This window comes from Prosopis cineraria, unplaced genomic scaffold, assembly GCF_029017545.1.
Source record: "Prosopis cineraria cultivar Desert tree isolate PC_DT_omini unplaced genomic scaffold, ASM2901754v1 PC2, whole genome shotgun sequence".
NCBI lineage: Eukaryota > Viridiplantae > Streptophyta > Magnoliopsida > Fabales > Fabaceae > Prosopis > Prosopis cineraria.
This window is the reverse complement of record NW_026555333.1, coordinates 173,597-193,938: the sequence shown is the minus strand read 5'-3', so window position 1 is coordinate 193,938 and position 20,342 is coordinate 173,597. Positions and strand designations below refer to the sequence as shown.

Below are 20,342 nucleotides of genomic sequence, written 5' to 3'. Positions count from 1 at the left end.
TTTACTCAAAATCTTATGTCTCTAATCATTTTCTCTGATCCTGATCTGATGAACTAGGCCTTGAAAATATTGAAGAATAAAGGGTGAGCACAACCACTCAGTAATTAAGGTCAACCTAGCCTATACAGTTACATATCAATTAAAAATGGATGTAAATGGAAATAAACATGAATATCATCCACATAAAGCAAATATAGCATCGACCATAATAATAACAACCATATGACCGAGCATGCAATTCACATAATCAGATATTACAATTATGCGCATCTTGGGGTCACAAAAATAACAATCGTGAGTCCTTAAAACACACCAGAACACAATAATAACAATTATATAGCTAGAACTAAATGCATAATCAATGTCAATCTTATACATCGTTGATACCTCTAACATGAAACTGGCAGCTATTAAGTAGCTATGTCCACACTCGAACTAACCTAGCCTTATACTCATAAGGAGCTACCAGACCAGAATTAACTCACTCACTTATGTATCATGTTTTTCCCCAATACTAACAATCATGGGATGTCATACTCCTAATCTAGTCTCCTCATGAATTGATAGAGATTAGTTAGGTTTGAGTCCCTTGAAGAACAAATGGGACATTCTCGAATTAACTATGAGATAGTGACTATCTCTTGATTCTAACGATTGATGTTAAGGCAAGCTTTTGATTTCAATAATAAGCCACCAATATCACATAAATTTACCAATCTAATCCTTTCCTAAGCGAACTCTCACTAATAATCATGCTATACATATATTACACTTAATGTTATTTTAGCACAATTAATCACATCACATCATATTCACAAATTCCTTTCTCCATTATACTCCACATGCCAATTATCACATATATATCATTTTTATAATGAAATGCTCTCAATCATCATCATTAATTACATATGTATAAACATGCATATTGATATTCCAAACAACTCTGCACAATGTCTCACACACAATAAATACATTCTCAAAACTTGCATCAAAGAGTTTTCAAACACCCAATAAGTTCTAAACAATCTCATTTAATAAATAATTAATTAACATATAGCTATACAAACTAAATTTCCCCCAATTGCCTCAAACCTTTGAGAGATCAAAAGTTTACCTCTCAAAATACTAACTTTTAAAGCTTCTTCTCAAGCTTGAATGGTGCAGCTTAGGTTAATCTACAATAATATTACAAGGATAGCATCATTACCCTATTTTTGGGCAATTTCCAAGATTATAACTCCACATACTCTTTTTCATCAAAGTCATAAACTCACTACCTATTATATCTAATGGATTTACTAGGTCATAACAACTCACATTATCATTAATGAATTATTAAACCACCATTAATAGCCATTAAACACTCCCAACAACCTTATTTATTATCGTTTTTTAGGTGTTCATGGTCCCCAACTACTAATAACTTACAAAATCATTAATGTGGATTTTAAATATTCTAAACAACTCCCAGTATATTCATTTAATTAATGATTTTGGATCCATAACTCATATGGACTGAAAATCACTCTCCCAACTCAAATCTTAACTTAAACTTTTATAAAAATGGAAGGAAAGGGAAGAGGAAGACATAATGTACTTACCTATTACCTTGTGTGTTAGGAAGCTTCAAAATATCTCCAATAGTCCCCAAGTTTGTGCCCTAACAAAGCAATGAGTATGCTCTCATTTTCCCTTTCTCCCCTCTTCTGATTTTTGAATAGACACAAATTGATTTAAGCAGAATTTTGGTCATGCGTCGTGGCCCACGCAGTCTCCTGCCACCGTGCGTGGCACAAAGAGGCCTAGCTCACTTTGGATGCCTCCATGCTTCGCAACAGATGTTCCTTATACTGCGACATATGGCACAGAGAATCTTTTTTCTATTTGTTCTCACCTTTTAATACCTAGATGGCCCAACTTTATTTTGAACCTACATTTAGGTCAAAGTATGGAGAGAGAGTTTGATGAAGGTAGGAGTGAGGGAGTTTGATAAAAGGGCCACTTGTCAAATTGCGTGGGCCCATAACCTTAAGTTTAGATTTGATGGGGAGTAGTAGTTGATAATTTATTTTGTATCATTCCATAATTTAGGTATTCAATGATTTTCTTAAAAAAATTTGTGAACTAAATTTGCTTGTTTACTCTCTTTTAAATTATTTTTTGGAATACTAAAACACAAATGAATCTTTTTTTTTAATTGCTGGCCAAAAATATGTCTTTTTTTTTTTTACTGAATGGTGACAATTCCTCTTGCCCCAATGATTAGACTGTCCTGCCAACCTGGATTTGGGACGCCTCGTGGGGTCAATGGCGGGTGATGAAATGGTTCCACTGTCTATCTCTCTCTAACTCGATGACTATTTGCAACGAGTCAACTCTCTCTCTCTCTAGTTGATTTTTATTTTTCACCTATTTCAAAGAAAGCTTTCGCGATTGCTTCTTGTTCCGTTGGTCCTTTCTCGTTTCATCAGATGCAAGCCCTCAACCCCATCTCCCCGTCCTCCTCCAGTCTTCCAATCACCACTATTTAGTATTTACCATGGGACAGGAAGATATTTGTAGCGTGATCAACTTTCCTCCAGAATTCCATCGTGGTATTTGTGTTTAATCGTGAAATTAAAGTAGGGTTTTCCAAAGGACCCTCGCCGTTTCTTACAAGTTGGGGAAGGTACACTTCTTTGGAAGCTCAGTTTTGCTTTCAATATCAATACTAAAGTTTTCTTTCTTCTCCTCGTTCTCTGCTTCTTCTCGCGGTCAGTTTTACAGTTCCTCTGAGAGACTCTTCCTTTAACTCGTTGCTTTGGTCGGTCATCATCAGTTCAGTATATTTTTGACTTAGGCCGAGCTTCGTTTTGATTTAGTCTGAATTTCTTGCAATAGCACTCAGTTTTTAAGATAATTCTTCTGAAAAACAAGTAGGATCGATTTGTTTATAGCACTGGGAGGTTTCTAAATTACAGTCATAATTATTAACACTGAAGCATTCACTAATTTTTTATCATTTTTCATGGTCTCACTTCTCATTGAACTGGAAGAATCATGGCATTTAAATGGACTCTGACTTCATCCGTTTAACAATTCAATGATTTTTTTTAATTAGCTTTTGATATTAATTAATTATAAATTCCAATTTGGATGTTTGATGCTATTCTAATGAGCTCAAGATTGACATCTGTATTTTAAGCATCTCAATTAGGTGGGTCGTACTTTCAAATAATTTTTCTCAGCTACTGCATGATTTCATAGTATCAAAGTTTCTTCGTGATATTGATATCACTACCATGATGCTCATAAACTGTCACTAATTGTTAGTTCCACAAATCTCCCTATGTCGTCATCTTTGTTGTCATAGGCCGCTTGATATGATGGCTACAAGCTGGGATGGAAGTAATGACCCTGGCAGCCAGTCTGATGAGAGCTACCACTTTGAGAGGCTGCATATTGAGCCTATTTATGATGCCTTTGTATGTCCACTGACAAAGCAAGTTATGCGTGATCCTGTTACATTGGAAACTGGACAGACTTTTGAACGTGAAGCAATTGAAAAATGGTTCAAGGAATGCAAGGAGAGTGGGCGTAAACTAGTTTGCCCTTTGACTCTGAAAGAACTAAAAAGCATAGAACTAAATCCCAGTATTGCTTTGCGTAACACCATTGAAGAGTGGACTGCAAGGAATGAAGCAGCGCAGCTGGACATGGCTCGCAGGTCATTGAACATGGGTAGTCCTGAAAATGATACATTACAGGCTTTACATTATGTCCAACACATCTGCCAAAGAAGCCGGTCTAATAAGCATCTTGTCCGTAGTGCGGGGCTTATACCTATGATTGTTGACATGTTGAAGAGCAGCAGCCGTAAGGTTCGTTGTACGGCTTTGGGAACCCTTAGGATTGTCGTGGAAGAAGACAATGAGAATAAGGTTGTCACAGGTTTGCTGGTTATCTTTTCTTTTTTATTTATTGTTTGATATCATCAGTGTGATTAACTTTGAGGCTGCTTGGTAACGTCTTTTCTTTGCTCCAAAGGACTTGTTGGCTGAAGGGGATACTGTGCGCACAATAGTAAAATTCCTTTCTCATGAACTCTCTAAAGAAAGAGAGGAAGCTGTGTCTTTGCTTTATGAGCTCTCAAAATCAGAAACTTTGTGTGAGAAGATAGGTTCAATCAATGGGGCTATTCTAATATTAGTTGGAATGACAAGCAGCAAATCAGAAGATATCTTGACTGTTGAGAAGGCTGAAAAAACATTGGAGAATCTGGAAAAGTGTGAGAATAATGTGCGACAAATGGCTGAAAATGGTAGACTGCAGCCTCTTCTGACACAGCTCCTTGAAGGTGCTCATGTTCCCTAAGATTTTTTCTCAAATTATACCTGTCTTCTGTGGTCAACTTATGCACCGTTCTTTTTATTTTTCTGCTGAACCATCATGCATTATTTTAAAGACGCTGTGCTGGAGCTTTCTTTTCTTTATAAGAATTATTTTGATGGGCATGCGCATGAATGATTATCTCATAATGGGTATCATAATATGAATATGGTAACCTTTCTTTGTGAGAGGTGCATGTTGTGGAAGTCTCCTATTGAAGATTGATAAATATATTTTTTTCTTGTTATCACCCCCCCCCAAAAAAAAAACAAAGGGGAACTTTAGCCTGACTATATAATTTTGATATACAAACCTTAACATGACAGCATACATAACAGTTTACCCCCCTACACTATCATAACAGTAAAAACTTAATTTTTTAGTTAAAACTAGTATCTTAGAAATTGGGAGTTTGGGGAAATGCAGATAAGAAAATGGTGAGAGAAATTGGTAACGCAATCATGTAGCCTTTAGATGTCAGTTTTTACTAAAATGTAAGATTTCTTTTTTTTTTTTTTTAGAATAGCTTAGGAAAGTAAAGTATTATTACATTTTAAAGTTTATGTGTCAACATTATAATCAAGCTGTGGCCTATTTTACTGCTGAAAATGAATATTCCTGTTGTAAGATTTATGATAGTTAGCAACTTATCATTTATTTTTCTTATGGAGAATGTTTATTTCCAAACAGGAAATATTGTAGAATGTACATAATGACTAACATGTCTTGTGGAGGATATTCAAGTGTATTCCAGTTAGTTTTAATTGACTATTAGCTGTATCATCCTTAAATTTTAGAGAGTAAGATTTGTCAAGTGCCGGAATAATTCTATATTCCTCTGTTCAGCATCAATCGGTAATATGAGTTTCTTGTTGGAATGTTGCAGGTCCACCTGAAACCAAACTGGCCATGGCTGGATACCTTGGTGAGCTGGTCTTGAATAATGATGTAAAGGTCCTTGTAGCCAAAACCGTGGGTTCATCTCTGATCAATATAATGAAAAGTGGTAATATGCAGTCCAGGGAAGCTTCACTGAAAGCTCTTAATCAGATATCATCCTGTGACCCAAGTGCAAAGGTTTTGATAGAGGCTGGAATACTTTCACCTCTTGTCAATGACCTTTTTGCAGTGGGTCCTAATCAGCTTCCCATGCGACTAAAAGAAGTCTCTGCTACAATTCTTGCCAATGTTGTGAACTCAGGCGAGGACTTTGATTCCATCCCATTTGGACAGGATCACCAGACTCTCGTTTCAGAGGACATAGTTCATAATCTACTTCATCTTATAAGCAACACTGGTCCAGCTATTGAATGCAAGCTTCTCCAAGTCCTGGTTGGACTTACTGGTTCTCCAACTACCGTTCTGAGTGTTGTCACGGCAATCAAAAGCTCTGGTGCCATTATCAGTCTTGTTCAATTTATTGAGGCTCCACAGAAAGATTTACGTGTAGCATCTATAAAACTCCTTCAGAATTTGTCTCCCCTCATGGGCCAGGAATTAGCTGATGCATTACGTGGTTCAGTTGGACAACTGGGCAGTCTAATTAAAGTCATATCAGAAAATACAGGAATTAGTGAAGAGCAGGCAGCAGCTGTTGGCCTTCTAGCTGATCTGCCTGAGAGGGATTTGGGGCTCACAAGACAGATGCTAGATGAAGGTGCCTTTCAGCTGGTCTACTCTAGAGTGATTACCCTTAGGCAGGGAGAGATCAGAGGCAGTCGCTTTGTGACACCATTTCTTGAAGGGCTTGTGAAGATTCTTGCAAGGCTTACGTTTGTACTGGCTGATGAGCCTGATGCTATATCATTCTGCCGTGAGCATAATCTTGCTGCACTGTTTATTGAACTGCTTCAGGCCAATGGACTTGATAATGTACAGATGGTTTCTGCAATTGCTTTGGAGAATCTGTCCCAAGAATCAAAGAATTTAACAAAATTACCTGAGATGCCATCTCCTGGTTTTTGTGCCTCAATATTTCCATGCCTTAGCAAACAGCCTGTCATAACCGGATTGTGTAGGCTCCACCGAGGGTTATGTTCATTAAAAGAAACATTTTGTCTAATTGAAGGGCAGGCAGTACGTAAGTTAGTAGCCCTACTGGACCACACAAATGTGAATGTGGTTGAGGCAGCACTGGCAGCTTTATCTACCTTGTTAGACGATGGAGTTGATATTGAACAAGGGGTGATGGTGCTTTTTGAGGCAGAAGGAATTAAGCCTATACTTGATGTATTACTTGAGAAACGGACAGAAAATCTGAGGAGGAGGGCAGTTTGGGCAGTTGAGAGATTGTTGCGAACTGATGACATAGCCTATGAAGTTTCTGGTGATCAAAATGTGGGCACTGCACTTGTTGACGCTTTCCAGCATGGTGACTATCGAACTCGACAGATTGCTGAGCGTGCTCTCAAGCATGTAGACAAGATTCCAAACTTCTCAGGAATTTTTTCAAACATGGGATAGACACAGACCCCTTACAGTTCCCTATGCCTCTCACTTCAAAGATTTGTATGTAACTTTTACTTTTAATGTTGGGATAGGGTTGTCTTTAACACTGCACATGCAGTTGGAGAGAGAAAAATGAGGGGGAGTACCACTCAAGCGGGACTTGCCCTTTCTTCCTCTCTCACTTTCTCTTCAGTCTACCCCTCATCCTTCCACGACTGCACAAGGTATAGTTTGGGAGAGGATTTGTGCCTGAGCACTTTTCGAGTCTATTGTATTATTTGTTGTTATTATCACCGGCTTTGCCTCTAAATGCAATTGAAGTTGTCTTGCACGAATTACCCATTCTTTTAGAAGGTACCAAAAGATGTTTATTTGTTGTTACGTGTTTCTGTAGCTATTTTGAAATCGTTATATGTACTGCGACTGTAAGCATGTGGAAAAAGATTAAGGGTTTGTTACGCCATGCTCCTTCCCTTGCTGTTTTTTTTTTTTTTTTTGAATTGAATAAACAATGCATTACATACATATATACGTAAAAGTTGTGGTATTCATAAGTCAGATTATGAGACTCATTCCTTACATTTTGTATGATACATGGAGGATCCTGTTGTATGTGAGGGGCCATTACTTCTCTTGGAGGGTTTGACGTCGTGGAGGTATATTTGCTAAGCAGGACCGCCTGTGATATGATGGAACTAGAGAGGGAGTGAAAGTAGAGGTGGAAGAATACTTTAGCACGTTTGTTACATTAGAATCACAATTTCATGGAAGTCTACTTCCATCGATGGGAGGAACGAGTTTGATAACTTCTATCGAACTAGATGTAAAAAGACTGTTTTGCCTTTTTTTTTTTTTTTTTGTTGAATACATAGCATTAAAAGAAATACAAGCAAGCTTTTGTGCAATCAGTAAAAACTCAAACTTTATGGAAACCTTTGGCCCAGCATAGTTGGAAGCCATAGATGATTCCCAATAATTCTATTACAGCAATAGGAAAAGAGCAAGCACAAGCATTAAAACTTGTAACCTAGTTTATAGCATTATCTCATATTACCCCTCCACATTTTGCTATCCCATCTTTGATAGGTCTGTCAGCATCAAGGCAAACTTCGCTTGGCCTTGGTCTGGACCATTGTTTGATGGAAACTCTATTTATCCTTTCCAACTTGTAAGATATGCAGACAAAACTAAGGTGTGCTTTGGCTTTGTATAACTTGATCAAACCAGATTTTGTTATACTCACATCCTCAATAGAGAATGCAAGCTTACCGATCTCACACTAGATATCCCAACAGACATACCCAAAGAGCACATTCCAAGCTACCTACTCAGTGGAATCATTCCTGGCCTCTTTCTTCGAGTTCCATTCAATCCATTTAGCAGTGTTCAAAAGCTTAAATTGGTTCCAAAGTTGTTGCTTGACAAGCATTTTCCATCTAGACTATTGTGTCCATTTTCAACCCTACTTTAACTAAAGTTGGAATAAGAGTCGACTTTGGTGAGTCACCTGTTTAAGCTCATTCTTTTAAGGGTGAGTTTGAAAAAATTGCATTTTTTTAGGAAAATCAAGCTTTAAAGACTAGCCTTGATAAGTCTAAAAATAAGCTTGGGCTCCAGCATCCCTTTTAAATTCTTTTTCATTTTAACTATAAAAAATAAAATATTTTCATTTTTTAAAATTGAATTTAAACTTTAAAATACATGTCTATAATTTAAAATTAGATTTTCTATTATTTATTTTTAATTTTCTAATATTATAATTTGTATGAAATATTGTAATTGAAATTCTTAATTTTAAAAAAATTTAAAAAAAAAGATAAAGACTTATGGACTTGGCTATAAGTCTTTTGAATAAGATACGCTCTTTAAAAATTAGTTAATTTTTAAAAAATAAAATTTAAGAACTTGTGACCATAAGTGCTGAGCCCATATAAGTTGGACTTTCTGTTTTTCACCTCTAACTTCAACCTCTTTTCACAGCATCTCCATTTTGGAGCCTTACGTGACTATCATCATATTTTGCCTTAGTTGCCGTCATAGCGTCTTCCTTCGATATTGTACCTGGATTCGTGTTCTTTCAACAACATCCACTCCACCTTTTACCCAGGTATGGTGCAGCTTAGTTTGTCGTGTGACTCGTGTTTGTATTTGCCTTTTACGTTTCCATCCAGCTTTTACCGTTTTCATGAATTTCAAAGACACATTTGTGAGAAAGAAAATTCTTGTTTTTGCTAGACGTACGTTTGAAGGCAACAAGCGCAAAAAAACATACACATGCTTGATTTTAGGCCTCATTTAATATGATAAAAGAGTATTTGATAGAATTAAAATTGAAATTGAAATTAAAATTGGAATCGAAATAAGAATTAAAATTGAATTGAGTTTTAAAAGTGTGTTTGATATGAAAATAAAATCATGATATAATTTTAATAAGTATATGTATTTAAAATAAAAAAATTAAAATACCCTTTATTTTATTTTTTTAATGAAAAAATTAGCAATAAAAAATAAAAAATATACTTTTAAAACTCAAAATATCTTTTATTTTATTTTTTTAACGACTCATAAGCTAATTTTATATTGAGTTGGTGGATTCTATAATCTCTATAATAAAATTAAATTCCATCAATTTTGATGGAATTATATTCCTTCATAAAAGCAATTTCAATATATTAAATAAATCAACCGGATAATTTCATATATGATTTCATTTCTCTTCTCACAATTTTAGTATATAAAACATGGCCTTAATGTTTCTGACACTGTTGACGCCCACTTCTTTTACCGATGCCTTTGCCACCTTCAATTCAAAAGTCTCAACCTTCGCAACGACGACATCTAGACGTTAACTCCATCCTTTGCACATGCCTTCACCATATCAATGTTTTATTTTTTTTACGATCAAATCTTTTTGGTCTTCTTATTCTTTTCTTTTCTTTTCTTTTTCTGTTGTGGATACAGTTTCAAGGAAAATTAAATACATGCCTCTATTATTAAAAAATATAAAATATTTTTAACTGAATTTTATTCTTTAATAAAATAGTTATCTATTTTCAAACTAACTTTATCTTTTCATATTTACCTCTATTAAATACTCTACTTTAAAAATAAAGTTATTCATTAATAGAGACACTTTAAAAAAATAATAATAATTACACCTCAAAAGATTAAAAATGCTTTATATTTTTTAATATCCAATCTTTAAAAAATATTTTATATTTTTTAATGAAAAGAGCATGTCAAATAAAAAATAGAGTAAGACTTATGTCTTTAAACTTATATACTTAATATACTTATATCAAATTAAATCATAACACGTGGATATTAATGTATTAATTTAATAAAAAATTAATCTTTTAGTTTTTCAACTTTTAACTCACTTGTAACTCAATTCTTCAACTATGACTCGTTGTGACTCAATCCCTTAACTATAACTCACTGTAACTCAATCTCTCAACTTTTAATTCACTTATAATTCGATCCTTATTTGTCAAATTTTTTTAAAAAAATTCCTTATCAAATAAGAAGGATAAAAGAAATACTCATATATTATTCTAAAATACCCTCCTCTTACTTTATAATGTGAGATCTAAGCTAACATGAAAAAAGAAAATTAACAAAAGTTGAGAAACTAAATTATAAATAAGTCAAAAGTTAAAAACTAAATTATAGGTAAATTATAGTCGAGGGATTGAGTTACAAGTGAATTAAAAGTTAGAAAACTAAAAGATTAATTTTTCCTAATTTAATTAATGACAAAAATTTATTATAAAAAAAATAATCTATAAAAGATTCACAAATCTTTAATTTAATTAGATACAAGTACTTTAAATATATAAGTCAAGTATATAAGTTTTTTCACAAAAAATATACATGAATTTCATTAATTTACTAAAATTATTAAAGTTCATCCTTTCACTTTAAGTCTACCATCTACTTTACACTGGCACCTCACTTCTACGTTAAGGTTTAACAAACCATTAAAGTTTACAACTAAACATTCACAACGAGAAATCTCATTTCATTAACTACCATGGTGGCGGTTCATCAAATATAACAAATGTACATATACATACATACATCATCCGTTGTCATTTCACCCATAAACTTCCGGAAATTATGAGCAAATCAAGTTTATACCCCTCATATGGATAAATTTTCTCAAAACATTAATCCGTATATTCAAGATTATTCAGAGTAAACAAGACAGAGATAAGGGCATGCAGAATGGCAAAAAATCGACCACAATAACTATTCCCAGAACAGGAAAAATAAAAGTGGGGCAAGAACGCATCATTATGACTGGTGCTGTGTAAACGAATTTAAAAGAGAAAGTACACGAGCGACACTGAAACCGAGACCTTACTGAAGAGCTGAACGTATACAATTTCATGCAGAGAATAAAAAAAGTAGGAGCAACTGATTATATCGGATCCTAAAACATCTGAGGGGAAGAAATAATGTCGCATAAGTCAATAAATGACTTCAAAGATGTAGAACTGCCAATGATTTGGTCAAGCATGAAGAAGCATCCAGCTCATGAGTAACATGATTCCTCGAAATATGGCTCCAGTTTGCCGTATCAGACACATCGCATACAGTGAAGAAATCTAACACCTGACCAAATATTTTAAACATTTCAACCCCAAAAATCAGGTTTTTGCTGCCCAAAAAAACTGCATTCCAGTCCATTGGGGCATCTGGATGCACTGAGATTTCCGTCCAGGTGAGATACATGAGATCTAATTCCCATAATTTTCTAACAGCCTTGTTTCGCCGGCCAATTTGACCATCCCCTTCACACCAGGACACAGAGAGCACAAAAAGCCTGCCATTACATGATACAAGCTTAGGGTAGTATTCATGTACCCGAGGTGGGAATGGAGCAGCTTGAATTGCAATCCAGAAACCACGTTCTATGTTATATGCTGCAAGCTTGTCAGTCTCAGAATAGACATAAAACATTCCCCCACAAACAACTCCAGAACAAGCAACACCAAAATCTGAAGGCAATCCCTGGATTTCAGTCCATTTATTTGACCCGGAATCATATATTTCTCCAGAATCCAAAGGCTCATCCCAAGATCCCAGACCTCCTACAGCTATCAATACAAATCTTTTACTGCCTTTTGAACTTGAATGATCATTTCTCTGTCTAATGACCTTGTATGATTTTTGACTTGAGATAGACAAAGCATCATTCTCATTGACAGCAGCTCTGCACTGACGCCTCATTGAAAGCTTATGAGGATCCTCATAGACGTCTGAAACCCCACCAATCCTGGGTCTTGGAATACGTCTATCCTGCCAACTTTGATGAACATGACTGGTTGAAAAATCTAAACTGACCTCAGACACTCCTAGTATAGGAATTGATCTAGCATATTTCATTGATGATATTTTACGCCATGATCTTGTCAAGGGACTAAACATCACTACCCCTTTGTGTGTCTTAAATGAGCTCCTATCCACCTTCCCAAAGTTAGTCAAACTTGAACATCCTCCAACAACGAATATATCATCCAGTATACTGGCAACAGAAAACATGAACCTTCCCTTGAGAAGATCAGCATCTATCTTGTGCCACTGATTTAGAGACACATCCAATGCATGTATCTCGCCAGAGCAAAGGCCATCTTTAACCGCACCAAAAAGAAATAACCATGGATTTTGGTATGAACCCTCCCGTCTCATCTGAAGGAATCTAGGAGTGGTAGTCAAGGATCTCCATTTCTTGCACACGAGGCGAGCATTCATGAGACTCATCAATGGAAGCCGGACCAAGCACATTTCAAGAATGTCATCTGGAAGAAAGATATGCATTCTACTATTACTGACAGATTCCTCAAGTCCAGAATTCTTTCTGTTGTGTTTCCTCCAAAACTTCTCCTTCACCCCATATGAGAAGCAGTCCACATTCGTTTCTTCAGGACCACAAATTGGTTTGTATCCCTTTCCTTCTTCACTGGCACTAGACCTCCTTCTACTGTTTGAATCCCCAAATTCGTCACTAGTATCAGCACCTACCTTGCAGCCCCCACCTCGACTATACAAGGTAAGGCATCTTAAAGAGATTCCCTTTCCAGTATCATCTTCTTCCCCTCCCCCTTTGTTATTTTTTTTCCTCAACTTCTGGCTGACACTCCTCACAAGACGCTTTGAAATGCTCAAACTCTCAACATCTTGACAAAGAGATTCATCAACTGGCAATCTCTCAGAAAACATTATGCTCACTGATTAGGCACCAGCAAATGCGTCACTCCCATCATTACGTGTTACTTTTCATTTAGATTTTTGCCCAAGCTCAACTTCTATGACTAATCAAAAGATAGAAAACAGCAAGTTAGACGGGAGAAGCGTCGAAAGAGTAGAAACATAAACATGAAGCAAATTCCCAAAAATGGGAGCAATTTACATTTCTTTTGAACCCATTGTGGTGATAGAATATACTGAGGTTATAACAAATTAACGATCCAAAGATCACACAGATTCCCTCAACAATTCATCGGGGAGCGTAAAAACATCTTTCAAAATTCCATTAACATGATTTTGAAAAGGAAAAGAAAATAAAATAACTCGGTCACGATTCAAATAAAGCAGAATCTTTCTATAATGACAATCGACAAAAGACGGTGGCTGATAAAGCTTTTAATCCAGGGCGAAGAAATTCAGAGGCTGGCGGTAGAAACCTCAGAACAGTCATACAAATCCCCAAATCAAAGGAAAATTTACTAATTTATGCCTCGCACGAAAATAGAGTCACTGGATTAAATGGTCGGTTAAGAAATGCATGTACAAGTGCTCAATATCGCGCTGAACTCGCAATCACGTCCTTCACTCCTCTCCTCCTGAGACTCAAAATAAAAGCCACGGAGGGGAAAAACTTACATTGCACTGAGGAATCGAGGAGCGGTACTCGAAAAATCAAGGTCGATTGAATCCGAGACGACAAAAACAAAGGAGAGATCGTTGATAAACAAACCTATAGCATTCCTTGGCTTAAAATCTATGCTAATCAACAACGATTTGAGGTCTGGTTGGTCGGGGCTGGAATTTAGTAAAGCCACTCAAAGCACTGATTAAAAAGCGGCCCATCAGCTCCCGGCTTCAACTCCTTCCTGCCCCTTTTGGCCCCTGGCCCCTCCCAAGTCCTCATGCCTGTCATTTTATGTTTAATTTTTTAAAAAATTTATTATTTTTTTTTTTTACTCCTTATGTAATTAGTTTTTTCCGACTAGTCTATCTAATTAGTGGTAGGGCAGCAGGTTAGACCAGGAAGTAGGAGGATTAAAGTATAAATCCATCTTCAAAATTTGTTTAAATACAGATTTTGTATCTTAAAGTATTCAACGGTATAATTTTATCTTAACATTTTTTAAAACAACACAAATCTATTTTATTGTGATAAAAATATTCAGTTGACCATTAATCTAAGCTTTTTGACCATTGAACCTTAAATATGGTAGTCCACATCACTTGCCACATCAGTTTTTCTTCCTCATCCTAGCTCACATATAACACTTGTTCATTTTTACCTCACTAGATTCATTCATGCAAGCTTTCACCTCTTTCATCCTTCTCTTCAACGCTACTCTTGTCTTTGATTCACTCTCTCAGCCTCTCAAGACCCTTCCTACACCATTACCTCTCCTCCTTCTCGCTCTAGCTCTCAACTCTTCTCGGCTCTCCCTACTCTCAACCTTTCTTAGCTCTCCTTACTCTTGATTCTTCTTGGCTCTCATATACTTATTGATTTGGATCGAAGATCAATTACATGCTTTCATTTGTCAATCTATGTTGAAGATGAGTTAAATCCTTGCATTTATTGATTTGGGTTGAAGAGAAATCACATTCTTACATTTGCTATTTTGTGCTTGTTTGATTTTTTTTTCTTGGATTTTGGCTTTGGTTTTGCCAATGAGTTTGATCTTGCCTTCTTCAATCTTGGCTTTGTTTTTGCCGATGGGTTTGATTCTGCTAATGTGTCTTAAACTATTTTATAAGATTTTAACTTGGATTTTATTAGTGTTAAAATTGGTAAAGGTTCTCTGCCCTTTTTTTTTCAGTGATTTATAATATTGTCATCTATCTTCAAACCCCATGTTTGATTTTTAGAATTGAGATTCTTTTTTTTTTTTTAAACTTCCATGAATTAATTCAATTCCTAACACTGCGATTTTGATTTTTGGTTTTATTTTTCCTATTCAAACATGGCGCCCTTAAAGATTTTCATTTATCATTAGGTTTTATTTATTCATTTATGGTTTGTTAGTTATAGTTTGCACTATGGTTGTTTCATTTCTAGGAAGATGACGAAGAAATGAAGGGAAGATTAAACAATTAAGCATGTGGCCATCATTTTTTTTTTTTAATATTTACTTTCAGACATAGAATCTCACGTGGCATGTAGCTAGGCATCTAACAGTCAAAGAGTCAAAATAAATGGTCAATCTAGTCAAATTGTTAGCTTAAGGTAAAACTGTACCATTTTGAACTTTAAGAGTATATTTGAACTTTATCCTAGAATAAAAAGTTAAACTCCATTTATTTACCTCTGAATTCTGGTTCATACGAATGGCCCCTACACTTTGTCGTCGTAAGTTGCAGATCTAGACCCTAGTGGTGTTTAACGAGACTGCTCTTTTATTAAAGTAAAAGTATTCGACTATTAGCGATAAATGGTCAAATGAAAAGGCTTTAAACCGTATTCGACGGATCTCAAGGCGAAGCCCATTTCTTCAAGTAAGGGGATCGGGTCGTGGTGGGTGGGTCCTAGTCTCTCAGGAAGCTGGCAAACTGCACCCGTTTAAGCAGAGGTCAACGCATTTTTCTTTGATTTATTTGGGACTGGACGGTAAGAACTAAGAAGCAAGAAGGCAATCGGATTTCAAATATAGATGCATGTAAGAGTATGTTTGAATTAAAAAATTTATAATTGAGATTAGAATTCAATTGAAATTGACAAACTAAAATTAAAAAAAATTAATTAAAATAACGTGATTTATATTTGAATATTTTTTTAAAAAAATTGGTTAGATAAATTAAAATTCATTTAGATGATTTAATTCAAAAACCTGTTGAAATATTTAATGACAAAATTAAGCATTAATTTTTTTGTATATATTTTTTGACTAACTAATAAAGTAAAAAATATTAAATTTAAAAATCAAGTTTTATACAATTTCAGTTTTATATTATATATACAAAAATAGTAGTTATTATATACATATTCATTAAAGGCAAGACTTTTTTTTAACAAAAAATGCACTCTAGTTTTATATAATTTAAATGTAAATAAAAAAATTCTATAAAGTTGCGGGAAAATGATGTGATGAAAAATCTAAATAATAAATGAACAGAAAATAAAAATAAGCGTTAATGTTTTAGACTTTTAGTGTTCAATAAAAAGTTAGTAATTCTTTTAAATAAAAGTTGAAGTAAATAGCAAAAACCTAATTGAAAATTGAAATAATGTAAATTTTAACCCTTCATATTTGCATGAGATATCAATTTAATTCTTTGTGTTTAATATTTATCAATACAATCCTTAAAAATTTTTCAGTTATTGTATTAATCCTTTAAATTTTAAAATGTAAATTAATCCTAAAAAGAAGCTGGTGGGTAAATTATATTATTGATATGAAATTTACACATGGTTAAATTAATTCACATTAGCTTTTTTTAATACTTATTTTTTAATTTCAATTTTTCTTTAGGTATTTTAAAAAAGGCCAACACATAATAACAACTATCAGTAAAGCAATGGTAATGAGAGTAAATAGGGGTGAAACACAATCATGAAAATGGTGGCAACGATAGTCAAAGTTCGTGAAGCAGAGGGCAAAAAGTTTTGACAATGATGGCAAGTTTGCAATCGACTATGAGCGACAATGGACCATAGGAAGTGCAAATCTAATGGACCACAGTCAAGTTCGAAGGGACGACAAAGTTTGAGATCGGCTAGAGGTTGCCCATAAGAGAACCACACAATGAACAACCCAGACGGTGGAGATTGGTCAGCGATGACGGCACTAATAGTGAGCAATGCAAATAAGGGAGGTTACAGGAGCAAAAACAACCATGCATGTGAGAAAAGTGAAGCAGAGTTGGAGCTCGGCTGAAGAGAGTATAAAAATTTAAAAAGCATTTAATGCTTTTCAATGGATCAACGCTAACGTGAATGGATAAGCCAAGTCTCATGGTTTGGGAAAAAGGCTCATTGAGATCCAAATTTTAGTTGAAATTTTTTGCCCATCCAAACAACATTTTTTAAGCTTTTCATACTCTAAATTTAGTTTGATCCATTTTAACTCAAGTTAGAAACTAATCCAAACATGCACTAAGTAGGAAAATATGGACGTTTGGCTTTGTCTAAACCATCCGGATTTTTAGGTTTTATTTTTATATATTTATTATTAATTTTTTTATAATTTTTATAAATTAACTACCAAATATATTTTGGGCAGTCTCCATTTAATGTTAAATTTTTGTTAAAATTTTTATAAATTTTTATTTTAATAAATATAATGTTAAAAATAAAAATAAAGACAATCTTCAAATTAACACTTGAAAAAATTGCAACTTGAAGTCAATTTATAAAAATTATAAAATATTTAATATTAAATTAGATTATAAAGATTAAATCTCTGTTATTCAAATTAATAATAGAATAAATGTATTAAAATTTATAATTTTTATTTTAATTAATATAGAATAAAATTTATAAATCTGAATTCTGGACGTTCAAATTACTCATGATAGTGCTCGTCACTTGAGGAGGACTGAAACCGGACGCATAAAATATGGCGATGAAATGGGGAAAAAAATGACAAGAAACAATTATTTGCGCCCCGGGGAAGGGGGGGGGGGGAGCACGCGGTAGAAAGGAAAAGAAAAAAAGAGCGTTGTTAATAATATACAGAAATACAGAAATGATATATTTAAGCTTCATAGACTTTGCATTCCTCGTCGGCAGGGTTAGTCTTGCAGAAATCTTCTAAGGGGTCGGCGCCGGGCCACTTGGCGGCGACGAGATGGGCCAAATCCACAACTCGCTGGCTGTAACCCCACTCGTTGTCGTACCAAGCGACCACCTTGATCATATCATCTCCCATGACCATGGAGAGGGAGGAATCGATGGTGGCAGAGACATCAGTGCAGCGGAAGTCCACGGACACGAGCGGAACGTCGCACACCTCCAGTATGCCTTTCAGAGGCCCCTCCGCTGCTCTCCTGAAAGCCCCGTTCACGTCTTCGGCCGTCACCCCCTTCTTCTCCACGTTCACCACTAGGTCCACCACCGATACATTTGGCGTCGGCACCCTTAGTGCTATTCCGTTCAGCTTCCCTTTCAGCTTTGGCAGCACCAGCGACACCGCCTTCGCTGCTCCCGTGCTCGTAGGCACTATGTTCAGTGCCGCCGCCCTCGCTCTTCTCAGGTCCCTGTGCGATGCATCCAGCAGCCTCTGGTCTCCCGTGTATGAGTGCGTCGTCGTCATCGTTCCCTTCACAATCCCTGCATTACACCCACAAGCCACTCGTTTTCAATTCATGTGTTCATCCCCCCGCAACCCCCCACAAATTCATATTTAAACTCACCGAACTCTTCGTCCAACACCTTCACGAAAGGAGCAAGACAGTTTGTGGTGCACGAAGCGTTGCTGCATTCAACAAACAAGAAAGACCATGGATGAATGAAAACCAGGATTACAACCTCAGGTTGAACAGACCCACACCAACCTTATGATGTTGGAAGCATCATGCGAGTAATCCTGTTCATTAACCCCTACAACATAAGTAGGAATATCTGCCCCTTTAGCAGGAGCGGTGATGATTACTTTCTTAGCCCCTGCTTTGATGTGTTTTCCGGCGCCAGGCCCATCCACGAACACGCCCGTTCCCTGCAAACCCAGGATTAAGGATATTAATTCCAGGTCCGGGCATTCATTTTGTGAGAGCGCGCCATATATATATATATATATATATAATTCAGTCTCATTTGAGGAGCTAGCATCGGCCAGTTGATACCTCAATAACAATGTCAATTCCAAGCTCAGCCCAGGGAAGCTTGAGAGGATCCCTGTTGGACACGACCTTATGGGCTTTCCATCCACAGTGATGGTGTCCTCGTTTAGTATTCTCACATGTGCTTTGAATGTCCCCAGCATTGAGTCGTACTTGAGCAAATGTGAAGCCTGCGTATATAGGTGCATACATGTGTGAAGGTTGTAGCTGCATGGTCAATATAACAAAACCCAATTCATTCCGAGCATGACAATAACCAACAACAGCTTACATTCTTCACACCACCGCTGTCGTTGACCACGACGACATCAAGGGGTGAGTCTTTCCGGCCATGCCAGCAGCGGAGGAAGTTCCTCCCAATGCGTCCAAAACCATTAATTGCTACCTTCAATTTCGCCACTGTTTCTGCCCTTCCCCCGCTCGGTTCCCTGCTCTGTTTTTTTCAATTCCCCAATTCAAAACCATATATACTAAGTTACCAATTTATGAGTTACAACTCATCGATTCATATAAACTATCGTCCAAAAAAGGAACAAATGGGAAAAAAAACACACATGAGAGGAACCCTGCCCTCGTCCTCTGCTGTAAACTGATATCCCAAAGAAATGAAAGAACAATGGAGAGCGAGATAACCTGGGGAGCGAGTTGAGCAGCGACCAGATCAAAGAAGGAAGAGGGATGGGCATTGGTGGGAAAGACGAGGCATGAAGTGGATCTGAGGCCAGAGAATTCAGCCACCTCAAGTCTCTGCACGAACAAGAGAGCCAAGTGAGCCAAAGGAAGAAAGGTAGAAAGAGCGTTAGATAGGTGGGTGTACCTTGGGGGCGCATTGAGAAGCGAAAGAGTGAGAGGCCTTGGATGGAAGAAGCCTTGTTTTGGTGGGGATTCTGGTAGAGGCAAGAGCTGCGTTGGTGGCCATGGCTGCAGCGATACCTTCCCAACAGCTTCCTCTACAGTCTATATATTTGACTATTTTTCCTTCCCTCCATGTCCCAAAATTATTTTTGCTGCTCGGTTGCAGAAATGAGTGGTGAATAAGTTGAATCAACATGTATCAGATAAGATCACGTTTGGACGCACAAGTCCCGCTTCACAATTTGAGCCACAGATTGTTCGCCCTCTTTTCTTTATATTCAAAAAATTCCCATAATAATAAAATCTCCCGACAATACTCTAGCGCTATCCCTCACGAAGCTAGTTTTGCGCACAAACTCATTAGGTTAATGGGATTCGGATTATTTAAATTTTCTTTTAAAATGTCCAAATTTAAAGGTTTTATTTTTATTTTTTATTTATTAAAATAAAATTATAAAAGTTTTAATAAATTTACTTTATCATCTAGATAATATAAATTTGATTTGAATAATCGAGTTAAATATTAAAAGTTTTTAAAATTTTATAAATATTAAAAAAACTTTTTTAAAAAAATTACAAGTTAAAAATTTTAAATAAATTATCGAAAGTATGTTTGAATAATTAATTTATAAAAATTTTAAAAATTT

At 35.8% G+C, this 20,342-nt stretch overlaps 3 protein-coding genes across 4 annotated transcripts; 1 reads left to right on the top strand and 2 right to left on the bottom strand.

Annotated features, from left to right (window-relative positions):
- The first annotated feature begins 2,376 nt into the window (after nucleotides 1–2,376).
- On the top strand, nucleotides 2,377–7,197 carry LOC129303154 (U-box domain-containing protein 44). Of its 2 annotated transcripts, XM_054942259.1 has the most exons (4): nucleotides 2,377–2,668; nucleotides 3,353–3,920; nucleotides 4,027–4,336; nucleotides 5,255–7,197. In XM_054942259.1, exons 2-4 carry the CDS (start codon nucleotides 3,363–3,365, stop codon nucleotides 6,829–6,831), a joined length of 2,445 nt encoding a protein of 814 aa, XP_054798234.1. In that variant the 5' UTR covers nucleotides 2,377–2,668; nucleotides 3,353–3,362; the 3' UTR covers nucleotides 6,832–7,197. The 2 variants fall into 2 exon arrangements, with proteins under 2 accessions (XP_054798234.1, XP_054798235.1); XM_054942260.1 differs by lacking the exon at nucleotides 2,377–2,668 and having other exon boundaries at nucleotides 3,777–3,930.
- A 3,823-nt stretch (nucleotides 7,198–11,020) lies between these two features.
- LOC129300890 (F-box/kelch-repeat protein At5g42350-like) lies at nucleotides 11,021–13,939 on the bottom strand. Its single transcript, XM_054939491.1, has 2 exons — nucleotides 13,705–13,939; nucleotides 11,021–13,133 (listed from the first exon to the last, which is right to left on the bottom strand). The coding sequence occupies exon 2, from the start codon at nucleotides 13,039–13,041 to the stop codon at nucleotides 11,302–11,304; it is 1,740 nt and encodes a 579-aa protein (XP_054795466.1). The 5' UTR covers nucleotides 13,042–13,133; nucleotides 13,705–13,939; the 3' UTR covers nucleotides 11,021–11,301.
- A 3,648-nt stretch (nucleotides 13,940–17,587) lies between these two features.
- LOC129300698 (glyceraldehyde-3-phosphate dehydrogenase B, chloroplastic) lies at nucleotides 17,588–19,867 on the bottom strand. The gene is given in 8 exon segments (XM_054939278.1): nucleotides 17,588–18,331; nucleotides 18,415–18,476; nucleotides 18,556–18,716; nucleotides 18,844–18,911; nucleotides 18,914–19,010; nucleotides 19,112–19,273; nucleotides 19,474–19,587; nucleotides 19,658–19,867. Coding segments are annotated over 8 exon segments (1,341 nt in total). The 5' UTR covers nucleotides 19,760–19,867; the 3' UTR covers nucleotides 17,588–17,756.
- Between the last annotated feature and the right edge of the window lie 475 nt (nucleotides 19,868–20,342).

Bases quoted from the DNA above. Each gene is read 5' to 3' on its own strand.
- LOC129303154 (XM_054942259.1), top strand. From the start codon at position 3,363: ATGATGGCTACAAGCTGGGATGGAAGTAATGACCCTGGCAGCCAGTCT. The intron at 3,921-4,026 runs GTTGTCACAGGT...TTTGCTCCAAAG, and splicing joins AAGAAGACAATGAGAATAAG to GACTTGTTGGCTGAAGGGGA. The intron at 4,337-5,254 runs GTGCTCATGTTC...GGAATGTTGCAG, and splicing joins TCTGACACAGCTCCTTGAAG to GTCCACCTGAAACCAAACTG.
- LOC129300890 (XM_054939491.1), bottom strand. From the start codon at position 13,041: ATGTTTTCTGAGAGATTGCCAGTTGATGAATCTCTTTGTCAAGATGTT.